Genomic DNA, 19,612 nt, shown 5'->3' with positions numbered 1-19,612 from the left:
TGAAAAATGTTCTTTAAAAATGCACGATTATTTCTCTGATAGTCCTTGAAAAATATTCTTTAAAAATCCACATTTATTTGCTCTGAGAGTCCTTGAAAAATATTCTTTAAAAATCCACATTTATTTGCTCTGATAGTCCTTGAAAAATATTCTTTAAAAATCCACGTTTATTTGCTCTGATAGTCCTTGAAAAATATTCTTTAAAAATCCACATTTATTTGCTCTTATAGTCCTTGAAAAATATTCTTTAAAAATCCACATTTATTTGCTCTGATAGTCCTTGAAAAATATTCTTTAAAAATCCACGTTTATTTGCTCTGATAGTCCTTGAAAAATATTCTTTAAAAATCCACATTTATTTGCTCTGATAGTCCTTGAAAAATATTCTTTAAAAATCCACGATCATTTATTCTGATAAACCTTGAAAAACATTCGTTAGAAATTCGCGATTATTTGCTCTGATGGTCCTTTTAAAAAATATTCTTAAAAATCGACGATCATTTGCCCTGAAAATCCTCGAAAAAAAAAATTATTTAAAAATCCACATTTATTCGCTCTGATAGTCCTTGAAAAATATTCTTTAAAAATCCATGTTTATTTGCTCTGATAGTCCTTGAAAAATACTCTTTAAAAATCCACGACAATTTGCTCTATGAGTCCTCGGAAAAATATATTTTAAAAATCCACGATTATTTCCTCAGATACTCTTTGAAAAATATTCTTTAAACCCCACGATTGTTTGCTCTGATAGTCCTTGAAAAATATCCTTTAAAAATTCACGATCATTTACTCTGATAAACCTTGAAAAACATTCGTTAGAAATTCGCGATTATTTGCTCTGATGGTCCTTGTAAAAAATGTTCTTAAAAATCGACGATCATTTGCCCTGATAATCCTTGAAAAAAATTTTAAAAAATCCACGTTTATTTGCTCTGATAGTCCTTGAGAAACATTCTTGCGAAATCTATGATAAATTACTTTTATAGTCCCTAGAATACATTCTTTAAAATTATGCGGTTATGTGCTCTGATAGTCCTTGAAAAAATCTTTAAAAAATCACGATTATGTGCTCTGATAATCCTCGGAGAATCGGGTGATTTTTAAATCGAATTTTTAACTTTTCAATATTTGAAAGGAATTACTCCTCGTAGGCATAGCTATACATGGTGAGATGAAAAATCTGCAACCAACTACAGACTGCCATCATTTCTAAACCACTCGTCCGACAGCTGTAAAAATTATTCCAGTGACAGCTTATTCCTGATGGAATTCAAGCGTGTTAGTGTGATTTCTTTTTATTTGGCTGGAAAACCACAAGTGGCTACAGTTAGAGCACTCCAGCATTTAAATGTGAATAAATACTTTGTGTCTCGTACCATCGCCCGTTACCGTCATACCGTAGCCCGACGTCAAGGAAGTGGACGGAAGAAAACGCAACATCAGCAGAAATGGTTCGAAAAGTAAATAAGCGACTTGATCGGCTGAACATATTGCAATATTCCATTCGGAATTGAAAAATGAGCTCGGGGTAAAGCCATTGAGATTCCAAAAAGTGCAAAAACTTACACAGCAACAGGATGAAAATAGACTTAAAAGAGCTAAAGAGTTGCTTCGTTTGGCCGAAAGTGGTGAACTGTCGAATTTGGTTTTCTCCGATGGGAAAACATTCGTTGTCCAGCAGTTTGTAAACAAACAAAATGATCGTGTTTACTTGCCAAAGAGATCAGATGTGCAACTTCGGTTGGCTACCAGAACTCAAGCGCCGGCCATGGTGATGGGGTGGGCAGCCATAACAGTTGATGGTCGCTATCCGCTCGTATTAATCGACCGTGGCATCAGAATAAATGCCGAATATTGTCGCGAAAATATTCTGGAGGGTGTATTAAAGCCTTGGGCACGCAAACATTTTGGCCGCAGATTTTGGACTTTCCAAGAGGACTCAGAATCATCGCACTCAGCACGCGCCACCCAACAATGGTTACAAAATGAGGTTCCTCGCTTCCTTTCCAGCGCATAATGACCACCAAAATCTCCGGATAACAATCCCTTGGATTTTGGAAAGCAAGGTTGGCACTAAAAAATATCAAAATGTCGATCACCTCAAGCAAGCGCTTCGTCCGGAATGGGTCCAAATATCGTAGAGCAACATTTGAGCAGCGTGTGACGGTTTCATTGGCCGTTTGTAGGCCATAATTCGTGCCAAAGGTGACCAAATGTAAACATATTCTAAAATTTGATGATATTTCGACATTTCTTGCTTTCATTCAATGAAATTAAAAAAAAATGTAACAATTATGGCGTTTGACTTTGTTGCAGTTTTTTTTATCTCACCCTGTATACCTTCTGATTTTCGATATGGTGAAGCTTTCAGCCTCTATTTTCCTGTCGATTCCAGCCGACTTTAGCTCATTATGATCCTACCACTCGTTTTTGGAGGTTTTCAAAGTCCTAGCCGCATGTTTCGCAAAAATATCCCATATTCTTAAAGTTTCTCGACGATATGGTGTAATCTCCAAATTTTATATTTGAGCCTTATCCAAATTTTGATTTGGACCTAATCAAAATTTTCCTATGAGAGAGAGGCAATTAAAATGTCGACCCATATTCTTAAAGTTTCTCGACGATATGGTGTAATCTCCAAATTTTATATTTGAGCCTCCTAATCCAAATTTTGATTTGGTCCTTATCAAAGTTTTCCCATGAGAGAGAGGCTGTTCAAAATTCGACCCCACCAAGGTGTTACATCAAATATATGTAAGTGTGTTATGTGATTTCTATAATTTTATTATTGTAAGTGTATTTAAACGGTGCAATCAACCAATAACACCCACACTCATACGCACACAACACACCCAACAACACAGTGTCTATTATTAATTCTGTTCACACAAGTATTGATTTGTTGTTTTTCTATTTAAAAAGTGCTAGATGTTTTAATAAAATTACAATAAACAATTTGCAAGTCGGGACACACACACATAGTAGTGGAGTAGGTGAGTTGGGGGGTGGAGAGAAGGTGACAGATATTTTTTTGTTCATTACAAATAACAACAATAGATAGTAAATAGGAGAGAGAAGAATAAATGTTAAAATTTATCACCTGGAGATGATGGACCCGGACTGTAGCTTAAACTATCGGTCGATGACAATTTGGGCAAGTGGGCAGTTTTTAAAGATGGACGTCTCATGAATTTGAATTCAAAAGCTAAATTAATATAAACGAAGGGAGGGATTCATATTTATTTATTTGATTCGACTTAAAACTGTTTTGGTTTATAAGAAATACTACAGTGATTTCAATGCCAGCAAACCAAAAAAAAAAAAAAAGACGACAACAACAGTAACAACCACAATTTGATAATAATAATAAAACTTATACATGATGATTTACACATAGAGACAGAGATGAGGATGATGATACTGCTGATACTAATAGAGATGACGTGAAATAATGTAAACGGAATACAAAAACAAATGACAAAGAAAGTGAAAACAAGAGAAGAATAGATGGACATACAAAAAAATGTTTATTAAATAAATGTCTACCCTAAAATTTAAATAAAAGGGAAATGTGACGGAAAAGGGGAGAGGTGGGGAGGGAGGGTTTCAATTAAAACTGATTACGAAAAAGTTCTTCCGGTTTATGGAATTCGTAGAATTAACCAGAGGAATGTTTGTACAATTTTTTGCTTATTAGCGAAATGGATTCAAAACAAAAAATGTATCAAAATTAATTAAGAATGTATGTGAAAGATTTTTCTTTGAGTTGTTAAAAGGAGTTGTTTTGATAAAAATTCTGGGGAAATTATTTTCACACAAAAAAAAAGTAAAAAAGCGGTAACTTCGGCCGCGCCGAACTTTGAATACCCTCCACCAATTGGAACGAACTTGGCAATTTTCAAAAACAATAAAATCCGTTAAAAATTCTGTAGCCGTTGTATTAGGGTCTATACGACGACGTGGACCTGTACAGGCAACTTTTGTCATAAGCCATAACAATATTCAAATGCGAAACTTGAAAAAAAATGAATAATTTAGCTGAAATCATCAGGTGGAGGTACTATTATATGGGGGCTATACCAAAAAAATAGACCTGCACAGACAATTTTCTGCCTTAGGCTCCCTTATCCATTACGAACTTCAAATACCAAATTTGAAAAAATTCCAGTGAAAGCGAAAGTAATAAATAATGTAGCTAAAATCATCAACATAGGGAGGTACTATTATATGGGGGCTATACCAAAATATGGACCTGCACAACCGATTTTCTGCCTTAGGCTGCCGTATCCATTACGAACTTCAAATACCAAATTTGAAACAATTCCGGTGAATAATGTCGTTATCATCAAATCATCAAAACACCAAATATTGATAGGTACCGTTATATGGGGCTATACGAAAACGTGGACCTACACGGCTCAAATACCAAAAGTCCTGCATAATATACATTTGAGTAAAATTTTATCAATCTGCTTCATTTCGTTCGGAAGCTAGAGTAATTTCCACATTTCAGACTGCTGTCATTTCTAAGCCACTCGTTTGACAGCTGTTAAAATTATTCCATTGACAGCTCGTTATATTGTTTGCAAGCGTACAAAAGCATTTTGCTGAAAATTTTCCAAAAAAAAGGTTATTCGTGATAGAATTCAAGCGTGATAGCGTGATTTCTTTATATTTGGCTTTAAAGCCACAAGTAGCTATCGTTGGAGCACTCCAGCATTTAAATGTGAATAAATCTTTTGTGTCTCGTACCATCGCTCGTTACCGTAATACTGGTAGTGTAGCCTGACGTCAAGGAAGTGGACGGAAGAAAACAGCAACATCAGCAGAAATGGTTCGAAAATTAAAGAAGCGACTTGATCGAAACCCTCGTCGCAGTGGCTGAAAAATGGCTCGTGAGCTGAACATATCGCAATATTCCATTCGGCAAATATGGAAAAATGAGCTCGGGGTAAAGCCATTTAAATTCTAAAAAGAGCAAAAACTTACACCGCAACTGAAAGAAAATAGACTCAAAAGAGCTAAAGAGTTGTCCAGCAAACAAAATTATCGTGTTGATGATTACTTGCCAAAGAGGATGATGATTACTTGCCGAAAATGTGCACCTTCGGTTGGCCACCGGAAGTCAAGCGCCGGCCATGGTGGTGGTGTGGGCCACCATAACAGCAGATGGTCGCTCTCCGCACGTATTAATCGACCGTGGCATCAGAATAAATGCCGAATATTATCGCGAAAATATTCTGGAGGGTGTATTAAAGCCTTGGGCACGCAAAGATTTTAGCCGCAAACCTTGGACATACCAACAGAAGTCAGCACCATCGCACTCAGCACGCGCCACCAAGGAATGGTTACAAAATGAGGTTCCTCGCTTCATTTCCAGCGCACAATTGCCACCCAAATCTCCGGATACCAATCCGTTGGACTAGTGTGTCTGGAGTATTTTGGAAAGCAAAGTTGGCACCAAAAAATACCAATGTGTCGATCACCTCAAGCAAGCGCTTTTTCCGGGAATGGGCCAAAATACCGCAGAGCAACATTCGGGCAGCGTGTGACGTTTTCATTGGCCGTTGAAGGTCATAAAACAGTAAAAAATTAAAGACATTTTAATTTATTTTAGATTTTATGAAATTTCCAAACTTTCCGTACAAATTTGAAATCTACAAAAAAATCGCTAAATAAAAACATTTGGTCCTATTACGGTTGTCGTAGTCGTCACAGAATTAAGTCGAGGCGACAATAACGGTATTAGGTTTGTCGTTTTTATTTGTCGATAGCGATGACTGATTGCTATTACCATTGTCAACACAACAGACGACTTGAAGTCGTTTTTAGAAAACTGCTACTGTGATTCCCCAGATTTTTGACTTGACCACTTACCCGATGTAGGCAATATAGATATCGTTTGAAAGCTATCAAAGAAGTGGTCACATAATGAGGTCGAAGGCCGGCTACTTACAACAACTGTGAAATTTAGAAAACTTTAGGTCGCGTAGCAGGTTGAACTTGCCCAGGGAGATCATCTTTGGACCCAGAAAAGGTATTAGCATAAATTGTACCATTTTGGAAAGGTAAGAGTGTCAGCTTTTATTTGACATCAGTTTTCGATTTTTTGGGGACTTTATAAAAAATCCGTGTCTAAAAAATCGATAATTTGACTATAAGTTTCGAAGCGCTTTAAATAACTCCATCAAGTGACAACTTGTTGGATAAGTATTTTCAAAAAAAATACCTATATTGTATACATTGGGTAGGTGATCCAGGTCTTAAATCCGGGCTTTCGGGTCAAAAATCTAGGGTCCCCGGTTTGCGGAAAATTAAAGATAACCAGTAAAGAAAGTCCTAAATTCGGGCGGGGCCGATTTTATGATACCCTACACCACTTTACTAATTTAGTTGAGCTCCACTTAATAATTAAAAGTTTTTATGGGAGAACTCAATCACACACGCCATGATTATAATTAGAATTTTAAATTCAAAGGACTAAATATGCCGAAGCATTTGTATCTTTTAAATTCGGACTTGTATTGCCTATTTGGTGCGAAATTAATTTGAAATCGGATAAAAATATATATGGGAACTATATCAAAATCTGAACCGATCTCGATAAAATTTGACAAAGATATTTCTGAGCTGTATTTGATATATTTCCCTGAATATCGTTGTTACGGAGTGCATATTACGGCTGTGGGTAACAAATACAATAAATCGGATGAACAATATGTATGGGAGCTATAACTATATCTGAACCGATCTTCACCAAATTTGGCATACTACCTTCTAGACTAAATTTGGTCGTATGTGCCAAATTCCATCCCATTTGGGCAAATATTAGACGATTGGTGCACAATAAATGGTAAATCGGACGAAGTTATATATGGGAGCTATATCCAAATCTGAACCGATCTCGATAAAATTTAGCAAAGGTATTTCTGAGCTGCATTTGATATATTTCCCCAAATATTGTTGTTACAGAGTGCATATTACGGCTGCGGAGGACAAAAATAACAAATCGGATGAACAATATATATGGGAGCTATAGCTATATCTGAACCGATTTCGATAAAATTTGGCATACTTATTTTCAGGCCTAATTCCATACTATTCGGGCTGATATTACACGTTTGGTGCACAATAAAAGGCAAATCGGACGAAGATATATATGGGAGCTATATCTAAATTTTTACCGATTATCTCCAATTCCATTAGGGTTCGTCCTTGGGCCAAACAAATTTTGTTTGCAAAATTTCATCTCAATCGGATAATAAATGCGAACGGACAGACGGACTGACATGCATAAATCAACTCAGAAAGTGATTCTATGCAGATCATCAAAAGGAACTATGGGTCTATCTCGTTTCCTTTTGCCTGTTACAAACAAATGCACAAAGACATAATACCCTGACCACCTTGTGGTGTAGGGTATAAAAAGGCCCACTGAACAGAAACTAAGAATAAAGCGGCGTTGATGCTGGGCGTAAATTAATGGTTTCAAGGATGGACCTTAGAGGAAAAAAAGAATTTCAGACTTAATAATTTTTCAAATTGTCTGAAAAATTATCGCTCAATTGAACGAAATTACAGAATTTTTCCATCCTCCTTAGTAGCCCTTTGTGAACGGGAGAAATATGGACGTTCGCAGGGTTGGACGCCGAACCCCCTACAAAATAGTTGCTATTCTGACAATTTTTGGGTTTCTCCACCTTGGTGTTGTTGGCCTCTCCTGAGTTTTGTTATTTTCTTATTATCTTAAAATCGAATACCACCAGTAGACAGAAGCACTTCCAAGGTTATCTGTAGATAAAAAAAAAACTCCTAAGAGTAGTCTGACTATCTTCTACAGATAGAAGTTGGAAGATTTCAAAGATGTCTTAGATTCCTTTTATAAACGTCTGACTTCTGAGCTTTGGATTTTAATAAGTTACACCAGAATAAAATAGTATATTGTTATATTTTTGAAATTATTCATTTTTTAATCTCTATTCTGTGGCGAATGTATGAATAAGTGCTATATGTTTAGCACCTATTCGTATGGGACAGAAAATATTTTTCATTGTGGTCTCATTGTAAAGGTGAATCATCTGTTGGTTCATATACCCAACCCACCTCCTAGAATCTATAAATAATCCATCATTTCTATACATATTTCCCTGAGATTGAAAAGCGCTCAATCAATTCACACCAATACCAATAGGACACCACAAATCCTGAGCCCCAAGACCACCACCAACAAACCCTAGCACCCGACAAAAGGATACCAAACGAAGAATGACTTCAAACAAAAAAACAGCAAAAGTTAATCAACATCAAGTATTTAAGTGATTACATCATTCAAGCATGAAATTCAATTGAAATGTAGTCTGAGATGTGGAGAAAATACAAAATGAGATGAAGAAGAAGAAGCGAAAGCGAAAAAAGAAGAAGAAGTAGAAAACGAAATAAAACCACTCATAAAGCCACAAACTCATGCCACTTGTGATGGAATGGCGCGGCAAAGGCAAAAAACAACAAATAGCTAAAGGAGCTGTACCATTAAACAACAACTAAAACAACCAGCTATCCAGCCACCATTGGCCTTGTACTGCTGCTTCGATTGCTGGTGGCCGTGGGTTTGAATTTAAGTTTCGGAGAGTGGTTTTAAAGGAACGGCAATAAAACAAACAAAAAGTATTTTTAGACAAGTAATTTTGCGAGAAAATTGTGGACAGAGGCGAATTAATTCTGAGCTACGAAATGAAATTAAGAATCTAAAAATGTATATTAATTAATATTGAACTAAAAAGTACAACATGACACTAATTGTTATCGTGCAACCAGTTGGATCTAAAATTTTGAAATTTAGCATGGAGATCACTCTTTATCTAGAAGAGTAAGAAATGGCGTGCATTTCGGAAATTCAAATTTTAAAAGTACGAAGATTACTAAAACGTCCAAAATAGTACAACATTGATATTGTATGATCGAACGAATTGGAAATATTGTTTTGGAGATCAAAGATAAACTGAGATTTATAGAAACTCATAGGAGAAAGACTCCAAACAAATTGTTTAAGCTTTTCTCGTCTGTTGTCTGAATCTTTTCGTCTTGTCGAAAGACCTTGACTTTTGATACTTTCCATTAGTTCCATTTTTGGTTAGGCGAGTTAAAGTGGAATTTTTGTGGATATCCGTACTAAAAGTGATGGCCACGAAAGTAGTAAAATGTAAAAATCATACAACGTTATTGGTAAAAGTAATAAACGACCCTCAATTATATTGCTATAGATGCTATATGTACAGGGTGAGATGAAAAAAACTTCAGACAGCTGTCATTTCTAAGCCACTAGTCCGACAGGAAGTGAACGGAAGAAAACAGAAACATCAGCAGAAATGTTTCGAAAAGTTAAGAAGCGACTTGATCGAAACCCGCGTTGCAGTGGTCAAAAAATGGCTCGGGAGCTGAATATATTTCAATATTCCATTCGGCAAATATTGAAAAAACCGGCTCGAAGTAAAGACATTGAAATTCCAAAAAGTGCAAGAACTTACACCGTAAAAGAAGGAAAATAGACTCAAAAGAGCTAAAGAGTTACTTTCCTTGACTGAAAGTGGTGAACTGCCCATTTTGGTTTTCTCCGATGAGAAAACATTCGTTGTTCAGCAGTTTGTACTTGTCAAAGAGGTCAGCTGAAAATGTGCACCTTCGGTTGGCCACCAGAACTCAAGTCCATGGCCGGCGCCTGATGGTGTGGTGTAGGCCGTCATAACAGCCGATGGTCGCTCTCCGCTCGTATTAATCGACCGTGGCATCAGAATAAATGCCGAATATTATCGCGAAAATAATGTGGAGGGTGTATTAAAGCCTTGGGCACGCAAACATTTTGGCCGCAGACCTTGGTCATTCCAATAGGACTCAGCACCATCGCACTCAGCAGGCCCCACCCAAGAATGGTTACAAAATGAGGTTCCTCGCTTCATTTCCAGCGCACGATGGCAACCAAAATCTCCGGATACCAATCCGTTGGACTATTGTGCCTGGAAAGCAAGGTTGGCACTAAAAAATACAAAAATGTCGATCACCTCAAGCAAGCGCTTCGCGGGGAATGGGCTAAAATACCGCAGAGCAACATTCGGGCAGCGTGTGACGGTTTCATTGGCCGTTTGAAGGCCATAATACGTATCAAAGTTGACCAATTCGAACAAATCTAAACTTATTCTAAAATTTGATGCTATTTTCGACATTTTTTGCTTTCATTCAAAAAAAAAAAAAAATTAAAAAAATGTAAAAAGTATGGCGTTTGACTTTGTTGCAGTTTTTTATCTCATCCTGAATTTCTGGTGATCGCTGGGACGTGTACATGAGGGTGGCCCTGAGCCCCTCCCGATATGGCTACTTTTCTGACATTTGTTCTACAAGAAATTTTTGAATTTTTGCCCTCGCTTTCTTGTCAAATCGCGAAAACAAATCGAATTCCCCAACAGAATTGGCGAATGATACGACAACACATTCCCGTTGTTTAGTACCATCTAAAGCTAATATTCATTGTTTTCTTTCATATTTCTTATGAAATTCCAATTCACTTCTAACCTAAATAATTTTTCTTTTTTTTAAGGAGATCCCATCAAAGTGAAGAAATACTTTCATCCTTAAGGAGAACATGTTGTCATGGAATCATTTCCAAACTGCCTATTCCGAAAAAACATCAGCCTCCGTTTCTACTAAAAATTTCAATCAATTTCAATTTTATAAATTAAATTTAAATTGAAGACGTTTTTTTGAACCTAACATACTTTTTTATTAGCCAAACCTCATCATAATGTAATCTGTAATACAGCCCACCTTTAAAATCTCTCTTTTGAAAGTTAAAAACTTTCCATTCTCCCCCAGTTTTCTTAAAAAAAAAAAAAAAACAACCTTCATACTAGTACCTGGCGGGTTAAGAGAAGCTGGCTGACTGGCTCGCCGGTTGGTTGGATGGTTGTTAGCTATGACAGCCTCAGGTAATAAATTCAAGTTTTGAAATTACAACATCAACATTGACAAATTGAATTGAACCAAGTTAAGGGTAATACCATGTAGTAGGGGGGCGTGGGATTTGGTAAGAACTCAAGATGTTTCTTAAATGTTATCCTTGTGTGCATATACTAACCACTTACACACATAGACAGTTACGCTCTCGCTTGCTCGTTAACTCACAGCACGAGAATATGATGGAAACAAACTCGTATGGAATTTCATTTATTAAAATGGTTGAGGGATTTATTACGTCACCAATGAAAATGTGTTCCTTTTTTTTTTCTTTTAGCATTTTCCATCTTCGTGCAGATGCATATTCAGAGTAGTATCTATGCCGCCACAACTAACACCACCACTACCATCACATCACATATATGTGTGGCAAAAGAGCCAACTTAAAACTCGTTGATGATGCCATTTTAACATTGCCACCAATTTGAAACGTTGTCATGAAGTTCTTAACATCCACCAACGGAGGAGTGAGTCAGAGCGTCATAGAATGGAAAATGACTGAATTATATGGATTTCATGCAGTGACTGTTTTCTTTCGAAACTATTGATTTTTCATTAAAATTGAAAATTTCTACTTCGTTTAACCCCAGTTGTATGGTCGACATACGATTGGAAATAGAAAGTGGCAAAAAATTGAAATAACATTTTAATTGGGTTAATTTAATTGGTAGCGGATTGCTAGGGATTTGAAAATAGGTTTGAATAGAAGTAAAGCAATGCGTATGATTAATATTCATATATTCTGTAAATAATACGCAATCAAATTATTTGAACAACTCATTACAAAGTAATGTAAACAAACTGGCTATACCAATTAGGGGACCTGTAGCGGATATTATTTGCAGGGAGATAGCAGACCTACAAATAAATCCAAAAGTTAAATTGCAGCGGATTTAGTAAGAAATACAGAATCCTTCAAAATACTGAAAATCCGGAGGTACCGATACTTGGGGGCTAAACCAATTATTGGACCTTAATCGAACATTTCTTGCAAGGAGAGAACCCCAACTGTGAAGTTTCACCTAATTTGTTTGGAAATTGTGGCCGAAACCTTCAAAATTTCGAAAATCGGCAGGTACCGTTATATGGGGACTATACCAATTTATGGACCTGAATCGAGTATTTTTGAAAGCAGAGAACAGACCATTCAATTGTCAAGTTTAAGCTTATTTGGTTGAAAAATACCGACAATCGGGAGGTACCGTTACATGTATGTTATAACAATTTGTGGACCTGAATCGAAAAGTTTTTGAAAGGAGAAAACAGACCTATGGAGAACTCCAATTGTCAAGTTTTACCTAATTTGTTTGGAAATTGTCTGAGAAACCTTTAACATATCGGGAGGAACCGTTACATGGGGGCTGAACCGATTAGTGGACCTAATTTTATAATTTTTTGCAAGCAGAAAACAGACCTACCAGGATCCCCAAAGTTGAAGTTTTAGCTCATTAGGTTTGAAATTATGACAGCAGAATTCAAAATACCGAAAATCGAGAAATTTGGAGAGATAAAAGGGTGATAAGGAAAGAGAAATATTATACGATTTTTTAAAGATATTTTTAAATTAAAATAATTTTTAATCAAAAATAGAATGCAGGGGTTAAACCAATGAGGAAACCTACGATTATCTGGCCAGCATCAGGATAAACAGGTCTACCATAGCCAGAGATGTGTTGAAGGTGTTTTGGATTCAGATTTCCAAATCATTTAAAAGTATAGCAAAAGACGGCCAAAGTAAAAAAGTCAATATTCCCCGGCGGTGGGTTAGCATTGGACAAAGGTCCCTAACGAAATGGTTACTATTCCGCCCTTTCTTTAGTATTATATGCACTGGAAATTTTGTTTTACCAGTTGGAACCCCGAAACGGGATCGAAATGCATTACAGATATCCGTTTCAGAGCATTTGAAGTCTATGTACCAATGTCCGTCTTTCTGCCTGGCTGGTGCGCAAGGTAGATATTGAAGATAGTGTCCGATTTAAATTAAATATTTGCGTCGAATTTTTGAAGTCGGGCTATCCTCCTGGTGCCGCTTCTTCAAAAGTAACATAACGAAGGGAGTATCCGATTTGGTTCGGACTAATAACATATTATTGGTATCGCTCTCAAGTTTCACAAATAACCTATTACTCACGGATGTGTTTTTTTTTTTTTTTTTTTAATTTGCCTATTCTACTATTTTAACCATGACTAGAGCTACTGTGAAGAGAAAATATATCGGCACAGTTTTACCGAAAACCCGCCAAACACGTTCAAAAATTTCCAAAAATGTCTTAGAGAAAGCAAATCGTAATATCTACGATTTGCTTTCTGCGATTTGCTTTCTGAGATAATTTTATTTTGAATTTTATTGAATAAATGCAAAAAATGTCGGAAATAGCATCAAATTTTAAAATAAGGTTAGATTTGTTGGAATTGGTCACCTTTGGCACGAATTATGACCTTCAAACGTAGGAATGATTTAAATTGTTGTAGTTTCTATCAAAATATTCAAGTTCATCAATCGATAACTCGAATACACACATTCTTTTCAATTTAGCCCCTGAATGATCAATAACCTAAAAAAATATAGCATCGACTCTCCTTAAATTCCGAATATCTACTAAATTTCAAGCAATTGTAATTACATTGGTCCACGTCGTCTGGCACCTTTACCTCAAGCATTCAACATTTTGAAAAATCAAAAGTCTTATATAAAATGAATTCTATATTTAAATGAATTCAAGATGAAGGTCATATTATTTTATGGATGATTATGGAGGACGTATTACACCTTCCCCCCGTCAAGTTGTAAAAACTATTCTTGCCAAGATTATATCAAATACTTTACATTTTTTAAGGTATAGTTCTGTGGAACACTGTTTTCTAATTTAAGGAATTTTTGAATGTATTAGCCCCAATTTTCAAAATAAATAGCTGTAGTTCCAAAACTGTGAAAAACAATTCTGAAGGGACAAAACTAGCGCTTTTTCAATTGCTAAAAATATGACGATAGAATTCAATAGCAAATGTAAATTATTTCAATGGACAGACAAATGAGGAATGGATAAAAGGAAAAAAATTACAGCCCCAAGGACTAAATTTGAAGATATGTCCAACATCAACACATTTTCTCAAAATACAAAAACCATAGCTCGTTGCCTGGATCCCACAAAATATTTTCTTCCACAATTTGTTCCCAACAAAATTGTTCATTTAAAACCCCTCCCCGTCGTAATTGTTCCACTTGATGATTTTCAATGACAATAAAATATTCCAAAGTCAACACCATTAGGTTGAATAAACGACACATCTATCATCCTTGCTATGGTTTTTTTTGTTATTTATTCTCTCTCGTTCTCTCTCTCTCCCTTGAGGGAGGGCAATTATAATTAACTGCTTAAACAGCAAGAACAACAACATCAACAACAATGTGATGACAATTAATTAAAAGTACTAAGATGGACATATCACTCAGGTAGGTAGGTAGGCAGACAGGCATTCGTTCAATTCTTGGACAAACTAATAATCGCCAGAATAGGGCAATGCTGAAGTAGAAGTAGAAAAAGAAAAATAAATGTTGAGGTTATGAAGGGAGAAAAAAACTTGATGTTGACATTTCCGCAATGCCAGCACAACATTAGTATGAGTCATATATTTTGAAAAGAAGAAGCTCGGTGGGGGGTGGGTGTTCGGCAAGAGGGAAAAACCGTTAAGTTTGGGTGTCACTATTCATTATTTTCGCAAATGGAATACATTTCTCGGACCTTAGGGTGGCCAAAAATGTCAAAATAAAAAAATGTAATTCGATATTTGTTCAAACAAATTAGTAAAACTTCCTGTCTGTATATTTCATTTTTTTCTCTCCCTCCCTCTTTTAATTATAACTCATTTGATGGAATGACAGACACCACCCAGTCATATCACAGATAATACCCAGCTGCGGCGCTGTGTACATTAATTGTTATCACAATAAAGTATTTGCTTGCCAGATATTAAATGTCGGAACAACAGGTGTACACTTTCGTAGATGATAAAATTGTACCGCTGTTTGAGTCATATATTTGTGCAAATATTTTCGTTACAACAATACGAAAAACTAGTATGATAATATACGCAATTTTTTGACAAAATGTAGTTTTATTTTTAGCGAACCCCATTATTTTTATCTCATAACCTTCAGAATAGTGTGCGTTATCGAAAATGGAAACAACACTCTTTATTGATTTTTATGAAACCTAATTAGATATAAAGGAGTAAAAAACGGCAAGAAAATTTTTTGGGCCGAATCAGACAGGAGACAGTCGAAATAAGTTCTATAGAATAAAGTAAATTTATTTATTTTATTTTAACACAAAACTTTTTAAAGTATTCTGTGGGGAGGACATATTTATCACATCACTATTGAAAGAGCTTCTAAGGTCTTCAATTGAAAAAATACCTTATGCAGGACATTAAAACAATTTCAAATTCAAAATATTCTTCAAATATCCTTCTAAATGATTAGATGAAAAAACTGCAACCAACTTCAGACTGCTGTCACTAAGCCACTCATCCGACAGCTGTTAAAATTATACCACTGACAGATCATTATATTGTTTAAAATCGTACAAAAGCATTTTGGTGAGAATTTTTCAGAAAAAAAGGTTATTCGTGATACGAGTTCAAGCGTGATAGTGTGATTTCTTTATATTTGACTGGAAAACCACAAGTGGCTATCGTTAGAGCACTCCAGCATTTAAATGTGAATAAATCGTTTGTATCTCGTACCATCGCTCGTTACCGTGATACTGGTAGCGTAGCCCGACGTCAAGGAAGTGGACGGAAGAAAACAGCAACATCAGCAGAAATGGTTCTAAATGTAAAGAAGCGACTTGATCGAAACCCGCGTCACAGAGGCCGAAAAATGGCTCGTGAGCGGAATATATCACAAATATTGAAAAATGAGCTCGGGGTAAAGCCTTTGAAATCCCAAAAAGTGCAAGAACTTACACCGCAACAGAAAGAAAAAAGACTCAAAAGAGCTAAAGAGTTGCTACGCTTGGCCGAAAGTGGTGAACTGCTGAATTTGTTTTTTTTTCGATGATTCGTTGTCCAGCAGTTTGTAAACAAACAAAATTATCGTGTTTTCTTGCCAAAGAGGTCAGTTGAAAATGTGCACTTTCGGTTGGCCACCAGAACTTAAGCGCCGGACATGGTGATGGTGTGGGCCGCTACAACAGCCGATAGTCGCTCTCCACTCGTATTAATCATCAGAATAAATGCCGAATATTATCTTGAAAATATTCTGGAGGGTGTATTAAAGTCTTGGGCACGCAAACATTTTGGCTGCAGACCTTGGACATTCCAACAGGACTGAGCATCATCGCATCCAGCACGCGCCACCCAAGAATGGTTTCAAAATGAGGTTCCTCGTTTCATTTCCAGCGCACAATGGCCACCAAAATCTACGGATACCAATCCGTTGGACTATTGTGTCTGGAGTATTTTGGTAAGCAAGGTTGGCACTAAAAAATACCAAAGTGTCGATCACCTCAACAAAGCGCTTCGCCGGGAATGGTCCAAGATACCGCTGAGCAACATTCGGGCAGCGTGTGACGGTTTCATTGGCCGTTTGAAGACAATCATTCGTGACCAATTCGAACAAATCTGAACTTATTCTAAAATTTGATGTTATTTCCGACATTTTTTTGTTTTCATTCAATAAAATTAAAAAAAAAATGTGAAAATTATGACGTTTGACTTTGTTTCATTTTTTTTATCTCACCCGTATATTTTACGCTTTTCTCCTATAAAGAAAATTGCTTTTTGCGTTGTTCTATAAGCAGAAGGTTTTTTTAAGACTTATATTGAAAGACAAAAGGGCTGACATAAAGAAAAACATTTCATCGGTCTTTCAATAAAAAAAAACAAGAAACGATTTTAAATTATTCCTTTTGACAACATTCCTTTTGAATTTTTGAAGGTCGTCCATAAAAACCAACCGACAAAAAATTTCCATAATATCGTATCGTATACTGTATCGTAAATAATAAACCTTGCATATGAGTGTTATTAATATTGCACATCATTGCGTATATGTATTTGGAATAATTATTATCTATACGTACAAATGTTATCACTTTATGCAACTGTGGCCATGTCTACAGTTTTGCCGGAAAGCATATATTTCTATTCTTAAATTTTTATATTGAAATCATTTTTCAATGATGACAAGATAATATTTCGCGTGTAGTTGTCGAAAGATACAACAATAATAAACTATGTCGAAGTTGTGTTTTATTGAAAATAAAATTCTGCAAAAACTTTACACGTTTTTCCTATCGTTAACGATAACTCTTGCACAAAATCCGAACGAACCTCTAAGTTTTTTTATTATATAATAGTTTAACAATTTTATGAATAAACTTTTGTATATTTTACAGAAAAAAAAAACATCCGCACAACCCCTTATCTCACCTCACGTCATTCATATTTACTTGCATTTCTTTATCCTTCAATCCCATCTCTATCTCTTTCAATAGATAGAAGTGAAAAAAAAAAACTTTCCAATAAAAATAAAAAAAAAACGGAAAATGTCAAGGGGCGATGAAAACTCAAGTTTTCTTAATACATTTTTTTTTTGGTCTATGACAGAGAAATAAATTTGCATAAATACGATTCCCTCTGCCTCCAGGTATTGAACCCAATTCAAGCGTAAAGCAATGAACAAAACTTTTTAGCTATGAAACTATTTCAAGGACTTGAAGAGGACCACATTCAAAACAAACATTCCTTTGTCTTTTGTTTTGTTCTTGTCTTGTGTGGCTAGCTAGCTAGCAAGCAATATGGAAATGTAGGAGAATGAAGAAAACAAAATTTTGTTTAATACCAAGGATTAATGTGAAAGTTGAAAACAATATCAGGATCAAATGAATATTTAACGAACCATCGAAAGAAAAGATAAAAAAAAGTTGAGCAGTCAACAAAATTTATGAAAAGAGAAGAATAAAAGTAGGAGAATATTAATTTAGAGCAAATGTTATGTGTTACTCAAACTCATAGAAATATAATTTAGTTCTTTATATTTCCTCTTTAATTTCTACAATATTCACATTGTATAAATGCCTGCATGTGTATGTGTGTGAATTGAAAAAAAAAACACAAATTGTCACAGTGGTGGCGAAAAAAGTTAACACGGAAATTCATGCATCGATAAAATAGTCTACATGGAAAACAATGTTTCCACGAAAATGTGGGTGACAATGAGCCGACGGAGAGGAGGAGAGAGAGAGAGAAAGAGAGAGTGGTTGGACGAACCATGACAAAAAAGTCGCATGTACGTATACATGTATACATTGCATGGTGAATCCTTTTGTATGATAAAGCAATCACACATTAACTCGCACATACACACACATACGCATGCTTACATTGTTAGATAGGCATGAACGAACATACGTTTCTCAGGTGATTTGTAAAGGCGTTAATGTTTATACTCTTGTCGTTCTCGATGGGTTGTATGTATAGGCGTGTGTGTGTGTGTTGTAATGTTTGTGTTACTGTTACACAGTTGAAGAGGCACAAGAAAAGAGGGCCACGTCAGTTAATACATCATATGTCAACAAATACAAATGAGATAATATCCATTCATTCATATGGGGTAAGGATGAAAATTAGGAAAATAGTTTTCATACTCTACACCACAGAGTGGTAAGGGTATTATGTCTTTGTGTATTTGTTTGTAATATGGAAAAGAAAGCGAGATAGACCCATAGTTACTTTTGTGAATCTTCATAGAATCACTTTCTTATTCGATTTATGCCCGTCAATCCGTCTGTACATGTATTTATTATTTTGTATTTTGTTAACCAAATTAGATGAAATTTTCCAAACAATATTTGTTTGCCCAAGGACGAACCCTATTGAAATTGGTGAGAATCGGTTCAAATTTAGATAAAGCTCCCATTTATAATGGCCAATATCCGTTCTAAGGACCTGAATTTTGGCATATCCGACCGAATTCAGTCTAGAAGCAAGTACATTAAATTTGGTGAAAATTCGTTGAGATACAGGGCGAGATGAAAAAATTACAACCAACTTCAGACTGCTGTCATTTTTATTTATTATTCCAGTGACAACTCATTATATTGCTTACAAGCGTACTCAAGCATTTTGGTGAGAAATGTCCAGAAAAAAAGTTATTCGTGATGGAATACAAGCGTAATAGTGTGATTTCTTTATATTTGGCTGGAAAACCACAAGTGGCTATCGCTAGAGCATATACAATAAATCTTTTATGTCTCGTACCATCGCTCGTTACCGTGATACTGGTAGCATAGCACGACGTCAAGGAAGTGGACGGAAGAAAACAGTAACATCAGCAGAAATGGTTCGAAAAGTGAAGAAACGGCTTGATCGAACCCCGCGTCGCAATGGCCGAAAATGGCTTGTGAGCTGAACATATCGCAATATTCCATTCGGCACATATTGAAAAAGCCGGCTAGGGGTAAAGCCATTGAAATTCCAAAAATTCGCTTGTCCGAAAGTGGAGAACTGCCGAATTTGGTTTTCTCCGATGGGAAAACATTCGTTGTCCAGCAGTTTGTAAACAAACAAAATGATCGTGTTTACTTACCAAGGAGGTCAG

General features: G+C 35.8%; 1 protein-coding gene across 7 annotated transcripts in view; it reads right to left on the bottom strand.

The window, feature by feature from the left end:
• Window positions 1-19,612, bottom strand: part of LOC101895503 (oxysterol-binding protein-related protein 8) — a 74,405-nt gene that overhangs the window by 34,687 nt on the left and 20,106 nt on the right. For 4 of the 7 annotated variants that reach the window (XM_020038824.2, XM_011296578.3, XM_011296579.3 and 1 more), the window contains exon 2: window positions 3,101-3,205. The exons of the other annotated variants lie outside the window; for them this stretch is intronic. In XM_020038824.2, coding sequence (XP_019894383.1) covers window positions 3,101-3,205 — 105 coding nt within the window. The remainder of the gene's footprint in view (window positions 1-3,100; window positions 3,206-19,612) is intronic. 7 annotated transcript variants of the gene reach the window in all.

This window comes from Musca domestica, unplaced genomic scaffold (assembly GCF_030504385.1).
Source record: "Musca domestica strain aabys unplaced genomic scaffold, Musca_domestica.polishedcontigs.V.1.1 56, whole genome shotgun sequence".
In the NCBI taxonomy this organism is placed as follows: Eukaryota; Metazoa; Arthropoda; class Insecta; order Diptera; family Muscidae; genus Musca; species Musca domestica.
This window is presented reverse-complemented; position numbering and strand designations above follow the sequence as displayed.